Consider the following 16343-nt stretch of genomic DNA (forward strand, 5'->3'; position numbering starts at 1 on the left):
CCCTGTAAAAGAACTCGGAAGGCTGGGCCTCCAACCAGCCTTTCGCAACACCCTTAAAGCCAGGAACTTTTCAGTACCCCCTCGTATTATACAACATGAATCTGAATACCTGAAACTAATATAATGCAGGTAAATCTATACTTATCTACTTTACATATAGTCGAGGAATGTGAAAAGTTAGATTATTCTAAGTCAACAAAACCATTGGTCCAAACGATTCTCAATCCATTACCCTAAATTAGTGTACACGTAAACCAACACATAACCACTTCCTACAGAGATTTAGCATTGCCTGTGGAAACGAGCGATAGTGTACTACAAGGACACGTAGTTCAACTAATGAATTCAAAACATTATCAAAAATGATCCGGAAAAATTAATGATAACCATCGCCAAAGAACTTCAAGTATCGGAGTGGACTATCAGAACTGCGGTGCACAAGGGCATTCGGTAGAAATCGTGTGAACTGAATAGAGGCCAGTTACTGTCTGTAAAGACACAGGAAAGCCGTTTGATCAGCGTCAAGCAGTTACTTAACAAGTCTAATATCTTTTAAGAACATGACATACTTTGGTTTTTCTCCGATGTGGAAAACTTCGACCAAGACCAAAAGTTGTACAGGAGAAATGGCTGATGGTAATGTGTAGTTTATCCTGATGTCCCTAGAATGATGTACAGTAAGTATTGTAGGGAATTAATAATAATGATACACCCCTCTCACGTGACGAATGGAATAACCTAGTCACTATAAGTAAAGAGAAGTTCATAAAATACGGGAGAACGTAGGAGGCGGTCAGAGATAGTCGTAACTTTACTAATGGTTTTACTAAGTATACTGTATACTGAAGAGGGCGTTATAATAATCCGACATTTTAAGAATTACAACAGTAAGTCTCAAGCAACTGTAATAGTTGTACAAATACAAGAGCATAGACGCATGCACAAGGCAAGATATCTTAAGGCTTCTTATGTGACCCTCTACTTGTTCATATAATCCTGAATCATGTTATGAAAAAGTCGTGTCTTTACTGGTAGTGACATTACCATTATAAACGAAAAAACGTAGAAATATGTTGGTAAACCGAAGTTAATTAAATCTAAAAAGGTAGCACATGGTGGTACGGGAAAAAGATTATATTTTTTCGGTGAATTCGTATGTAGTGCAATATTTCGAGGTCAAACGAAAAAGGCAAAGATATATGTATTAAAAAGATTCACTTAATCTACTTGGCACAGAGTGGATTGAAATATAGATTGAAATGTGTGGAAATATAGCCGGTTGAGTCGAATGTTCGAATGCTGCTGAGGGACTGAAACAAAAAATTGCAGTAAAACAGAGTGGAAAACCTGTATGTAAACCAAAACGAAATTAAAAATTGCCCACGATAAAAAGTAAACATTGTTCAAAAGTAGATGTTCCGTGGTCGAGACTACATATTGATTTCACTGGTCCTTTAAACGGTTCATGCTACTTAGTGGTAGTTGATAATTTTTCGAAATGGCCTGAAATCTGTAAGTATAAAAAAAACCAACCTCCTCAACTGTGACAATTTTTTTACACGAATTGTTCGCAAGATTTGGTATCTCAGACAAGATGGTGTCTGACAATGGAACAAAATTTGTGTCTAACGAATTTTTTTAAAAATTGTGAAACTTTCGCGGTAGAACATATAACTATGGCACCATACCATCCCAGATCTAATGAACAGGCAGAACGCTTTGTCGATACCTTCAAAAGAACCCTTTGAAAATCGAATAAGGAATTCACGGATGAGATAGCTCCACAACAACTTTTAATTGTGTACCGTATGGCACCAAATCCAAATACACCAGCAGGTAGCTCACCAGCGGAGCTGATGTTTGTAAGGAAAGTAAAATGAGTTTTTGATAAATTGCTACCTCGCAAGAAAAGAAGACTTAACAAGATTCTTTAGGGTTGGTAAGAAGGTGTATATGAGGGTATACAAGACTAGAAAGAAGAGTTGAGAAGATGGCATAATTACCAAATGCATAGGTAAACTGATGTATTGGGTAAAAAGTAGAAAAGGAACCAAATGAAAAAGAGATTCGTGGAAAGCGAACCAAAGAAGTTGGAGAAACTGATGAATATTTGCTGAATATTTGTTGAAGGTCTCCTTTCGTGAGGGTACCCAAGACTATTATTGTTGAAACTGCTGATTATTGTTAATTTTGAAGTGTTGTTTTTTCTTTCCCCATTGTTGGGAAAATGGAGAAGGGGCCAGCAGGAAGCCACAGCTATTCGGCTGCAACTGGAAACTGAGTGAAGGTTAAGCGCTGGAGGTACATGAAGTAAAATCGAACCAAAGAAAATGAAAGAATGCGAAAAATTGTTAAGAAAAGAAGGAAACACACTGAGACTAACGCCGCCTGCAGATCTCACAAGTAATGTTACCAAAAGGGCAGTAATTTATAAGACACTGAAGGGAACAAAGAGGTTGACAACATTCATTACCCGAGTAAGAAAGTATGAATTGCCACCGGTAGTGGAACTGAAAGATCTCGAACCTTTTATGAAACACTAAAAAAGGGAAAAAGTAAATAAAATTGTTTATTGGAAAAAAAGTAAAAAGGAAAAAAAGTAAAATGGTACTGCATGAGGAGTGGGGCCCGTGCAGCTATTTTATTTTCATTATATAACATCTTCATTTTCATTCGTTTTATGTTTTCTATCCCCACTGTAATGTTCTGTCTGTCCTTGTAATGTCCCCTCTGTGTTATGGCCGTAGTACCAAATAAAGAAAAGAGTATGTAGCAGGTGGTGAAACATATTTGTATCAATTGGAGTTAATTTTGTCGTGTTTTTTCGATTGCTGTTAGACGTAAGTCACTTTGTTAAATATTTATTGAAGGTCTCCCCTCGTGGATGTACCCAAGATTATTGATTGTTACTGTTCAAATTACTGTTCCTGTTATTGTTGAATTGTTGTTCTTTTTCCCATTGCAGGAAAGATGGAGAAAGTGCCAGTAGGAGGCCACAGTTATGCGGCAGCAACTGGTAGAGGAATGGAGGTTGAAGCTTTGGAGGTCCGCGAAGTAAAAGTTGAGCCGAAGGAGATGAAAGAATGTAAGAAATTAACAGTGATTTTTAAAACACTGAAGGTGTCTAGTAGGAAGATCGAAATAGCAACAATTGAGGCTATTGAGAATTGTTTGAAGGATATTAAGAAACTCACAACGTTCATCACACGTGGAAGGAGGTATGGCAAAGTGGAGGTGCGTTTCGCGACGGAGGTCGAAGTGATTAAGCACTCCACGGAAGCCATAAGAACGGAAGCCATAAGAACGGAAGAATGGGTACTTTTGCCGACGTACTGTGGCAAGCGCGTTGCCAGGGTGAGAGTTGGCAAAGGTAAGGAAACATGGCTGATGGCGGCCATAATGTTTAACATGGAGATGTTAAAATACTCAAGGCAACGAGAACCAAAAGGTTGAATTATTGGGAGTATGGCATAGAGATGGCCATACAAGCGGGTTTGAAAGACCTCAACAGAATTGCAGAAGAAACAGTTATTCCCGAGGATGTAAGGCTGAGAGTGGTGGTGGAGGATAGGCCTCCCATATGCTACTTGTGTGGAGAAAAAGGTTAAATGAAGGTGAGGTGCCTCCAGAAAGAAAATGAACAATAGATGGAACAGACTAAGGAGCAGGAGAGTGTAGACCAAGTGGTACACTTCGAGGTAAAGGAGACAAGAACAGAGGAGGAATTCACGGTGGTCAAAAAGAGAAAGAGAAGTGAAAGAGTAAGCTCTCCGCCAGAGAGGCAGAAGAAGGAAAAAGAAGTGGTTAAGGAGATGGAGAAAGAGGTTGTGAAGGTAGTCAGAAGGGAGGAAGGTGAGAAGATGGTTGACAAGGAGATTGAAAAAGAGCTTGAAGAGGAGCATTAGGGGGAGTTTCAGAAGGCGAAGACAGCAAACAAAGATACTGGTTATACCAGTGGAGGAAAAGGATTTAGGCGAACAACTATATGAGGGTGAAATGGCGAAACTATTCAGAGTGGAGGAGGAAAAAGAAAAAGTACCAGGAGTAGAACAAGAAAAGGAAAAACAAGCAAGGAAGGCGAAAAAATACCGATGGAATTTTGTGACGTATACTAAAAATAAAGAAACTGAGCGGAAAATAATGAAATTTAAGTCCATTATAAGGGTGAAGTTGCCCACAGATGTGTATTCGGAGAACGTGAAGGCCATTGTGGTCGACAAGGAGAGTTATAACAGGCTGAAAGATATGTGTGGAAGAGGCATTGATCCGCCGGGAGTCGCAGAGGAATTTGATGAATTGCCACTAGTGGCAGAATTGAACGATCTTGAACCTTTTACGAGATATTAAAAAAGGGAAAAAAAGTAAATAAAATTGTTTTATGTAAGAAAAAGAAAGAAAAAATAAGTGAAATTGTTTTATTTAAAAAAAAAAAAGAGAAGAAAACGATGATAAAGGAACAAACAAAGGCAAAATGAAGGATTAAAAACAGTGCATTTAAACGTTCAAATGGTACTGCATGAGAGTGGGGCTCATGCAGCCATTTCATTTCCATTATTATATAACATCTTCATTTTCATTCGTTTTTATGTTTTTTGTCCCCTCTGTGGTGTTCTGTCTGGAGGCAGTCGTTTTGGGATGAAAGTGTCAAGAGGCGCATTAACATCTCTGTCGATCAAGGTGAAGGTGCCAAAAGTATCTTTGCCCCTGGCACTGAAAAGAGTTACTGTATTTTGTTATATTCCTTTTCTTTCTCCAGAGTTCAAATTTCACCAGGATAGATTTGAGTAGATATTCTTCCGGGTGAAGGAATCAATGAAATAAATATCAGCCATGTGATGGCGGGGCGGAGATCGAACCGGCTAACCCAGGCCCTAACCCTAACCCTGACCTTCAAAATATACGTAGCCTATATTAGAAATCTTTTTTTAATATTGGTTTCAAATTTTATCTCAAGGCCAGCAATTTCGGAGGTCGGAAAAGACGAAAGACAAATTCGATCTCGGCAGCATTTAAACTCAGAACATAAAGTCGGATAATATGCCGCTAAGCATTTTGACCGGTGCGGTAACGATTCAGCCAGTTCGCCGCCTAAAGTGGGTTTTTCTTTATAGTAGAACAATATAAATAAGGGCTGTGAGCTGGCAGAATCGTTAGCACATCAGGCAAAATGCTTAGCGGCATTTCGACCGTCAATGCATTCCGATTTCAAATTCCGCCGAGGTCGACTTTGCCTTTCATCCTTTCAAAGTTGATAAAATAAGTACCAGTTGAGCACGGAGTGGATGTAATCAGCTTATTCCACTTAGCCGGAAAATACTGGCTTTGTATCAAAATGTCAAACCAATATTACAATATTATAAAGACGGCGGCGGGAAGGCGTTAGAGCGTGAAAATAAATACGTTTTTCCTCCGGTTATTTAACTTCTGATTTCAAATTTTGTCGAAGTCGACTTCACCATTTATCTCCTCGAAAATTACTGACCTTGTGCCTAAATCAGTAACCATTAATGGTTTCACATTTTGACCAGTGGTCAACCGGTTCTTAGTTCATCAACTCCAAAAGGATGAAAGGCAAACTCGATGTCAGAGGAATTTCAACCCAGAACGTGAAAAGCCAGAAAAAATGTTGTAAAGCATTGATACACACGCGCTAATGATTCAACCAGCTCGCTGCCTCAATCAGAAACCATAAATATTCCGACGAAAAGGTAGTGAATTGACAGATTAATTAGAGCTCCGGCGCTTAACATTCTGCGTTCAAATCTCTCCGGGATCACCTTAACCGTCTCTTCTTTCGGGACCGAGTACCAGTTATGTTTGTGCTCGATATCATTGACAATTCTATCCGTCAAATTGTTGGCTTTTGGGATGTGTTAGAAATTATTAACACTACGATATATATATATATATATATATATATATATATATATATATATATATATATATATTCCACTCTTACCGTGCTCTCTATATATTTTGATGGAATCTTCCTTGTGTTAACATGTACCTCTTTGCGACAATATTAGCTTAATTTACTCAAGATACTCTTGGCCTGACGAGTAGCCGGCAGTATACACCTCGCTTGGATATCTACCTCTTCAGAGGTGCCTCTCGCTATAGAACATATGTAGCCTGGATCTTATCTACTCCATTCAATAACTCTTATATTCTTATTCGCATACCCAGGAACCCTGGTTGCCTACCGTGAAATATAGATTAAAAAATCTTTTTAGCTTATCGTACTTCGATACGAAAATATTCACAACCTTGCGCCTCAGTAAACTACTTTTGTTCCTGAAAGTTTTTTGTTATATTTACTACGGTCTGTTTGAAGTTAACTTTCTTCCGGTGCTTGAATCTTACATTTATATATATAATGGGTCATCCCATAAATAATGAAGTTTTTTCAATTGCGTGAACTAAAAGTCGGAGAGAGACGGGATAAACTACTAGCATAAACTTGCCATAAAAGCAAGTAGTAATTTTACATTGTCCTTATTCTTAGTACACATTTTGAAGAGTGCAGTTCGATTTGAACAGTCATTTTTTTCAAAGGAAGTGACAAAGGTGCATATTCGGCATATTTTGCTTTATGAATTCAATAAAGACAACAACGCAACGGAAAGTGCGAGGAATATTCATGCAGTATATGGGGATCAGACAATAAGTCAGTGTAAGTCAGTGTCAACGGTGGTTCCAAAAATTCCGAGCCGGAAACTAGAGCCTAGAAGACGAGCCTCGTCCTGGAAGATCTGTAGAGCTCGACGAGAACGTCCTGCAAACCCTGCTGGAACAAAATCCCCAGGTAACTATTGAGGAACCAGCAAAGAAGCTTGGATTTGGTTATTCAATCATTCATCGACACCTGCGTGCTATCGGAAAAGTCAGCAGATTGAGTCAATGGGTTCCTCACAAACTTTCCGAGTCTAATTACACGCAGAGTGAATGTGTGTTCTTCTTTGGTGTCACGTCTCACAAATGAACCTTTTTTTGGACCGAATAGTGACTGGTGATGAAAAATGGTTTCTCTGTAAATGCCAAGCGCCGAAGACAGTGCGTAGGGAAAGGAGAAACACCGGCACCCCTGCTAAAGAACATAAAGTGTCGTTATCTGTTTGGTGGGATATGAAAGGTTTAGTCCACTTTGAACTTTTAAACCCAAGCCAAACGGTAACAAAGGAGATCTACTGCGATCAGCTTGAACGGCTAAAGTCAGCGCTGGAAGGAAAACGACCATCTTTGGTTTCAAGACGAAAGGTGTTCTTCTATCAGGATAATGCTCAGTCACATACAATGAGGATGACATTTCAAGGGCTGAAGCAGTTTGAATGAGAAACGATGCCTCACCCACCATATTCGCCGGATATTGCCCCATCTGATTATCAATTAATCCTCAGTCTTCAAAATCATTTGGACTGGAAAATATGAATTCTGTAGATGAGGTCAGAACAGTAATAGAGGAGTATTTTTCGTCATGGACAAGTGAATTTTGGAAGAGGAGGCCTTGCAAGTCTATCAGTTAGATAGAAGAGCATTGAAGAAAATGAAGAAGAGTATATTTTAGATTAAAAACGAACTTTGTTTATCTTAATTTTCCAAAATAAAAGTTTAAAAAGCTGCATTATTTATGGGATGACCCAATATATATATACACATACATACATACACTCACATACATACATACATACATATATTGATAGATAGACACCATATGCGTGTGTGTATGTATATATATATATATATATATATATATATATATATACATGTATGTATACATATTCTTTTACTTGTTTCAATCATTTGACTGCGGCCATGTTGGGGCACCGCCTTTAGTCGAGCAAATCGACCCCAGGACTTATTCTTTGTAAGCCCAGTACTTATTCTATCAGTCTCTTTTACCCAACCACTAAGTTACGGGTACGTAAACACACCAGCATCGGTTGTCAAGCGATGTTGGGGGCAAATACAGACATACAAACATACACGCACACACACACACACACACACACACACACACACACACACACACACACACACACACATATATATATATATATAATACAAAGAATATATATACATGTATACACACATATATGTACATACTTACATCTACATGTGTATATACATGCATATCAGGGTACAGGACGTTAGAACAATAAACTACAGACAACGGAACGAACATATAGGAAAACGGAAAGCCACTTGGAATATCCCTTCATCAGCTGTCTCTATTCTATCTAGACGTTTCGAAGATAAGACAGAACGTACTCTAGAATAGTCTCTTGTCTACCGAATCCACTTACAAGGCTTTAGTCGGCCCGAGGCTATATAGTAGAAGACACTTGTCCAAGATGCCACGCAGTGGGACTGAACACGGAACCATGTGTTTGGTAAGCAAGCTACTTATGACACAGCCACTCCTGCGCCTATATGTATATAAAATTTAATAAATTATTATTACTATTATTAAAAATGATTAATAATAAAGTGGCCATCAAGTATAACCTATATAGGTAAAATATTGTACAAATAAAGTAGGGTAGCGAAATACCACCTGCTAGAAATAGGAGTTAACACTCCAAATTCACAAATTTCTCACTCTTCGTTACATTCAACGTGCGTTTCTTAATAATGTTAACTACTATTTCTAGCAAATGGTATTCCGGCCCTCTGCATTATTTATTTATTTGTGTGTGTGTGTGTGTGTGTGTGTATGCGATGGTTTTTGGTAAGCAGTGTCGATTTTTAGAATCCTGTAAATGAAAATAATATTTTATAAGTTGAGAGGCTATAAGCGATCACCGTGTAATGACTAAAGAAAATAGTTTAATATTGGGACATATAAGCCTTCATCTATATATATATATATATATATATATATATATATATATATATATATATATATATATATATATATATATATATATATGTATGTATGTATATATATATATATATATATATGTATATATATATGTGTGTGTGTGTGTGTGTGTGTATTTATATATATATATATATATATATATATATATATATATATATATATGTACGTTTGTGTGTATACTTCGTCATTGACAATGAGTGACGAATGAAGACGGACTAACGTATAGTGGTGAGCGTTTGGATGGCCGCTGTGCGGTTGCCCATGTGTAGGCACAAATGTGAAACCGCACATTGCACAGCCACACCTGCGCACTGCCTGCAGGGAAGTGTGGTTATGCCATTCATGTGTCTCCTCATCACAAGGGCGGTAATGATGCAACGAACGTGGATCTAAACGGCAAAATGGGCGTTGCTTGATTGACATTGCATCACATCCTGTCCCCTTTCTTGCAGCTATAGTTGGTGTCAGCGTTATTGGCGTTGTTCCCTTCTCCATCTTCAATCCCCTTCGTCATCGTCATCGTCGTCGCTGTCAACGTCGTCATAATCATTATCGTCATTATCAACATTATCAATAACACCATTATCGTCGCCGTCATCATCATCTCATCATCATTACCATTGTTGTCATCATCGTCGTCGTTGTCATCGTGACCTCCTCAACTCCTTTTTTTTCTCCTTTCTCTTTTTTTCTTCTAGATCCCCTCAACCGCTTCCACATCCTCGTCCGTCTTCTTCTTCTTCTTCTTCTTCTTCTCCTCCTCCTCCCCTCTTCCTCTTCCTCCTACTCCTTCTCTTTCCCCTCCTCCTCCTCGTACTACTACTCCTCTTTCACCTTTTCCTTCAATATTTTCCCTTTCCCCTTTTCTCCTCCTTCTCCACTACTACTACTACTACTACTACTACTACTACTACTACTACTACTACTACTTCTACTACTAGTCTCCTCCTCCTCCTTACAGGCAGGCAATCGATCTGTTGATTATGTCTAGTTGACCTCCCCATTAATTCTAACATCTCACATGAACCTTTTGACTTGTGGATTGGGATTTAGGAGAAAGATTAGGATTAAAATTAAGATTAGTATCAAGAACTGGGTAAACCTGCTGTAAAAACACTGTTTTCGTGTCTGTTCCCCGTATCTCCTCACAGACAACGAATATTATTTAATAATATATTCACGGTTCACTCTCACACGACACCAATTGTTGTTAGTCATCATCATCGTCGTCGTCGTAGTCGTAGTCGTTGTGGTGGTCATCGTCATCATCATTATCAAAATCAAGAACTTTATTATTATAATAATAATAATTAAAAACGCCGTCATCATCATAACAATCATCCACACCAACCGTATTATAATAATGCAATCGAAGCCCTCATTCTACTCTCCCTCCTCCTCCGTCTCTCTCTCTCTCTCTCTCTATATATATATATATATATATATATATATATATATATATATATATACACACACAGGCGCGCGCACACACGCGCACGCACACACACACACACACATATATAGTACTTACCCACTATAGCAGTGTAAAATCACTACTGCAGCGATCTCCCAGGAAGATGCAGAACACTTGGTGGGAGGATCCTGCTCGTGACGTTCAGGCCACTGCTGATGCAAATGACAGCAACAAACTTTATCATCTTATGAAGCAAGTTTATGGGCCTAAGAGCTCTACATCAGCTCCTTTGCTCTCCAAGGAGTCTTCTACTCTATTTACTAAATAGGCAGAAATCACAGGTCGCTGGATTGAACACTTCTCTGAACTCCTGAACCATGAGTCAGTTGTGGATGAAACAGTGATTGATACTATGTAACAAAGACCTATCATTGGCTCCTTAAATTCTACGTCTCAATAGATGAGGTAATGACAGCAATAAGTATATTGAATCTTGGTAGGACACTTGGAAGGGATGGAATCTGTGCTGTCTTGTGATTTGGTGGTGATTACATCATAGTCTCTTAATGAACTTATGAGTGTAGTCTGGCGGGATGGTGCAATGCCTAAGGACTGGAAGTATGCAATTATTCTTCCTCTCTCTGAAGGCAAAGGAGCCAAAATAATGTGTGGTAACTATAGAGGTATTGCTCTACTACTAGCTGCTGGCAAGGTTCTGACAAATATTTTTCTTACCTGCTTGAATGGGTGTCTCGTAAATGATGTCCTATCTGAATCTCAATGTGGCTTCCGATCTAGTGGAGGGACACTGGATATGATTTTCACAGCAAGACAGATGCAGAAGTGCTATGAGCAGAATATGGATCTTGTCCAGGTATTCATTGATTTAACCAAAGCCTGTGATACTGTGAATAGAATAGAGCCTTGCTATGGAAAATACTTGGCAAACTTGGATGTCTGGATCACTTTGTATCTATAACCAAATCATTTCATAATGGGATGGAGGCCTGGGTTAATATTGGTGGTGGCATGGTGGGACCCATTCCTGTAGAGAATGGTGTCAAGCAGAGTGACATCCTTGCCCCAACTCTCTTTTCTTTGTTCTTTGTACTCATGCTTTTGCATATGTCAGATATCGATCTTATGGCCGCTTCTTTAATCTTCGCTGATTTGCTGCCAATTCAAAGGTTCTCCAGTCTATTATTCGTGACCTCCTTTATGCAGATGACTGTGACTTAGTCACTCATACAGTGGATGACATGCAAATACGCATGAATTGTATTTCTGCTTCTTGCAAAGCATTTGGACTCAGTATTAGCCTGGACAAGACTGTTGTAATGTTCAAGCCTGCACCAGGAAATCCATAAATGGAACCGGCTATCTTGGTTGAAGGAACAATACTGAAAGTGGTAGACAAGTTTGGGTAGAAAGTGGGCGGCACACTCAGCCGTTCTTGCTCCCAGGATGATGAAATATATTTCAGGCTGCAGAGAGCAACTGATTCCTTCCTGTCTCTTGAGTCTCAGCATAGCATCACAAGGCAAACAAAACTTGCTGTGTGCCGTACATGTTTACTGACATCGCTCCTTTACTCATGATATGAGACATGAAACCCTTTAAAAACGTCATGTAAAGGTCCTTGCACGTTTTCATCAGAGATGTCTGAGACACATTCTGAATGTTGGCTGGACCTTAAAACTCCAGACACACAGGTCTTGAGGACAGCTGATATCTTGGGTATTGAGGTGATGGTGCACAACAAGCGCCCGTTACGTAGGGCTTGACACCTTATTAGAATGAAGGATAGCAGGATCCTTAAACAGATGCTATATGGGGAACTTGTTAGGGGAAAGAGACCCCAGCAGAAACCAAGGCTGCGATTTAAGGACTGTGTCAAGTACTCATTAAAGGCCTGTGAGACCGACAGGGAGAGCAATGCCTGTTATCGTCACAGATGGAGGAAGCAGATTAAGGAGGGGGTCAACATCTTTGAAAGAGTGCGTATTCTGCATGAATAATTTAAGCGTGCTGTTCGAAAGCGCACTGCTAACGTAGTGAGTGGGGAAAGCTTGGCTTGCAATGTTTGCAGTCGTGTATGCTTGTCAAGAGCAGGTCTCATTAGCCATCAACGGAGCCGCAAATGCAAAATATAAGTTTGTCCTAGAGCGCACAATGTTCCTAAAAGTCAGCAATGGTCTTAGGTCACAAGTAGATGGCCTTCATGTATGTATGTATGTATGTATGTATGTATGTATGTATGTATGTATGTATGTATGTATGGTTGTATGTATGTTTGTATGTATGTTTGTTTGTATGTATATATATATATATATCACGTGATGACGTGATCGCTCTGACTATCGCTGGTCACAATGGGTTTGCATCGTTTTAGCTCTCAAGTGATGCCACCCTGCTGGCAAGCAAACCAACATTCCCCCTGGTATCGGAAAGTCCGTCTGTCGCATGGATACCCATTTACAGTTGAGTGAACTGGAACAATGTGAAATGAACTACGCGCTGAATCAACCTAACCAATACGCCATGCACCTTCTCACAACCACGCACGCACGCACACACATACACACAATACACAGAGAGCCTTGGCTCTGATTTTAGCAACTGGTATTATATACCTTTCTAAATCTAAATTTGTCTAATATTGTGCCTGTAATTGTGTGAACTTGCTGGCCACCTTATTATTACCTTATTAATATTATTAATAACGGTAATAATACATCTTTATTTAATAATTATCATATATATATATATATATATATATATATATATATATATATATAAACACACACACACACGCGCGCACGCGCGCACGCACACACACACACACACACACACACACACACACACACACACATATATATATATATATATATATATATATATATATATATATATACATATGTATATATATATATATATATATATATATATATATATATATATATATATATATATATATACATATGTATATATATATGTACGTATATATGATACAATATATACGGGAGGAGAATAAAACAAATTTACTGAACATCTTTATTCTAGAATTTTAAATTACATAATCTTTACACATCTTTCATTAAGCGTATATTAATATGCTATGTGGTAGTCGTTACGCAGACTATTACATAAATACCTTACAACACCAGATCTTCAGAAAAACATAGTAAGCCGGTCCATTGTTAATTACCAATCTCAGTTGATACGCAGTTCTCATTTTATCCTCAAACCAACTGAGGTTGGTAATTAGTAATGAATTAAATTACAATTTTCTTCTGCAGATCTGGTATTTTAAGTCGGTTATATAATCGTCTACGTAACGATTACTTTTGACATTCTAATACACACTACTGAAACACCTATAAAGACTATGTAAGTTATAATGCTATATATTAAAGTGTCTAGCCGAATCTCCTGTTTTATACTGCCCTCGGATGTACGCTTTAATTTATTCAAATGTGTATGATACCAAATGAGAGTCTGAGAATTTTTTTAATACTTGGATGAAAGTTAGGCATACATGAATTTACATAGCGTTCCAAGCAATGTTTAACTAATATGTCATCCCATTCGATAAAGCAATTATTTAATATAACATAATACAATATGATATAATATATAATATAATATATGAGTGTGTGTATGTATATATATATATATATATATATATATATAATTTGAGGTTGGTAATTAGTAATGAATTAGTAATATAATTTGAAGTTAAGCAACAAAAATTCAATAGATTATAGCAGTGCGTACGTACGTTTCGTACAAGCTCCATCTTGATTTTGTTTTGGGTTTTTATCCTACCAAATTTTGGTGCCTCAAGCATTTTTAGTACCACATTTAATCTTTTGATTAAATCTATATTATTATTATATATATATATATATATATGTATATATATATATATATATATATATATATATATGTCTATGTGCATATGCACACATACACACACACGTATACACATTTATGTACATATATTCGTATCTATACATACGTATATATATATATATATATATATATATATATATATATATATATATATATATAGGACCCACTATTTACTGACTTATATATATATATATATATATATATATATATATATATACACTTAAACACACACACAGACATATTATATGCGTATATGTGTGTGTATGTATATGTACAGTATTGATATATGTATATGTATATATATATATACAGGGTGAGCCAAAAGTAGCTATACACTTTGAAATTCTTTCATTTTATTACTTTTACACTCATTTATTACAATTACATTTATGAAACACAGTTTAATCTCGTAAATGGTCGAAATGTCCTCCTTCAGCATGGGAACATTCTTCAAGCCTCCCAGAACACCGTAACACACAGCACATTATTCACGGTACCTGTAAAAATCGAATAAGTTAATTTTAAAAGTGTTTACCTACTTTTGGCCCACCCTGTATGTATATATATATATATATATATATATATATATATATATATATATATATATATATATATATATATATATATATATGTATGTATGTATATGTATGTATGTATATATACACATATATAAATATGCACATACATATACACATATACGCATGTATGTACACGCACGCATTAATATGCATATATATACTTATATGTATATATCTATATGAGCATATATATGTTTATATATACATATGGTTATTTGCGAATATAAATATCTATTTATCTATCTATCTATCTATCTATCTATCTATCTCTATCTCTCTCTCTCTCTCTCTCTCTCTCTATATATATATATATATATATATATATATATATATATATATATGTATATATATATATATGTATTTATGTATGTATATAGACATGAATATGTTTATATATGTGTCAGTGTGTGTGCATGAGTGTGCATATGTGTGCACATGTACGTATGTATGTAAATACACGACCTCGCTCTTTCTGACTCTCCTCTATTTTTCCCAGAATTACACGCTTGTTTCATCTTCCCTGCAGACCTACCTGCAGACCTACTCACATCCTCCTCCACCTTACACAATACCATCTCACCTCCGCAACCCCTCAACACTCTTAACACATCTTCTACATACATACGTTCGCTGGTATGAGTACATACATATCTACCTACTTTTTACATACACAGGTACTCACACACATGCATTTGCACTGAAACACTCCTACATACACCCTCCACTCTTCAGTTATACACGCATATACACGCACACACATCCACCTGTACGCCAGTTTTCTTTTCTTGAAAGGATTCATACATTTTCTATCATTTTCACATCCCTACGTACTTTTCCTATATACACGCAATGCACTTCAACAACACCTTCCACTTTCCCCTTGACACCCCATGTGCTTCAATATTTTTATTCCTTCACACTCACTCGTATTTCCTGATATGCATATTTTCACACCACTCACCCAAAGATTACGCACACACATGCTCAACTCACCCCATTAATGAACATCACTGTGTCTCTACACTTGCATACCTCTATACGAATACATACACTACACTAACATACACGCAAATTCACCACTCCTTCTTATGCTTGCGTTCTAGTCATAGGTACACTCTGACACTTCATCCACATTCTTTATGCATATCTCTTTCTTCTCACGAAGGACTAACAGCCTAAATGTTTGGACACTTTCTCTATCTATTAAACTGCAAAGCTAATATATTATTTATCAAACTTTGTTTTTCACGTGTTATTGTTTATGTTCATTATATTGGATCTACGTATATATGCTTTCTATGTGAGTATATATATATATATATATATATATATATATATATATATATATATATATATATATATATATATAATTATGTGGAGAATGGAGAAATAAACACAAGAAGAAGCAAGTCAATTGGGCTAGTTAGCCATTGATTTAATTATGTGGAGATTATATAATGAGTCATTTACGATCGTTTCGATGTGCCAAATGGTTTGGCAGATCTCGGATTTAACTATCCCCTGGTTGCTTAGATACTTCAGTCTACCCCTGAAA

At 37.1% G+C, this 16343-nt stretch overlaps 1 protein-coding gene across 2 annotated transcripts; it reads left to right on the forward strand.

Moving 5' to 3' along the window:
• Window positions 1–224: 224 nt before the first annotated feature.
• LOC149135473 (uncharacterized) lies at window positions 225–5460 on the forward strand. 2 transcript variants are annotated; one of them, XR_016241879.1, is made up of 2 exons: window positions 225–2555; window positions 2966–5460. XR_016241879.1 is itself a non-coding variant. In XM_089352194.1 (2 exons), the coding sequence occupies exons 1-2, from the start codon at window positions 818–820 to the stop codon at window positions 3451–3453; spliced, it is 558 nt and encodes a 185-aa protein (XP_089208320.1). In that variant the 5' UTR covers window positions 754–817; the 3' UTR covers window positions 3454–5460. The 2 variants fall into 2 exon arrangements, 1 of the variants encoding a protein (XP_089208320.1); XM_089352194.1 differs by having other exon boundaries at window positions 754–887.
• The last annotated feature ends 10883 nt before the right edge of the window (window positions 5461–16343 follow it).

Source organism: Octopus bimaculoides, chromosome 5 (assembly GCF_046866305.1).
Source record: "Octopus bimaculoides isolate indiv1 chromosome 5, ASM4686630v1, whole genome shotgun sequence".
Lineage (NCBI taxonomy): Eukaryota > Metazoa > Mollusca > Cephalopoda > Octopoda > Octopodidae > Octopus > Octopus bimaculoides.

Bases quoted from the DNA above. Each gene is read 5' to 3' on its own strand.
- LOC149135473 (XM_089352194.1), top strand. From the start codon at position 818: ATGGTTTTACTAAGTATACTGTATACTGAAGAGGGCGTTATAATAATC. The intron at 888-2,965 runs GTAAGTCTCAAG...TTCCCATTGCAG, and splicing joins ACATTTTAAGAATTACAACA to GAAAGATGGAGAAAGTGCCA.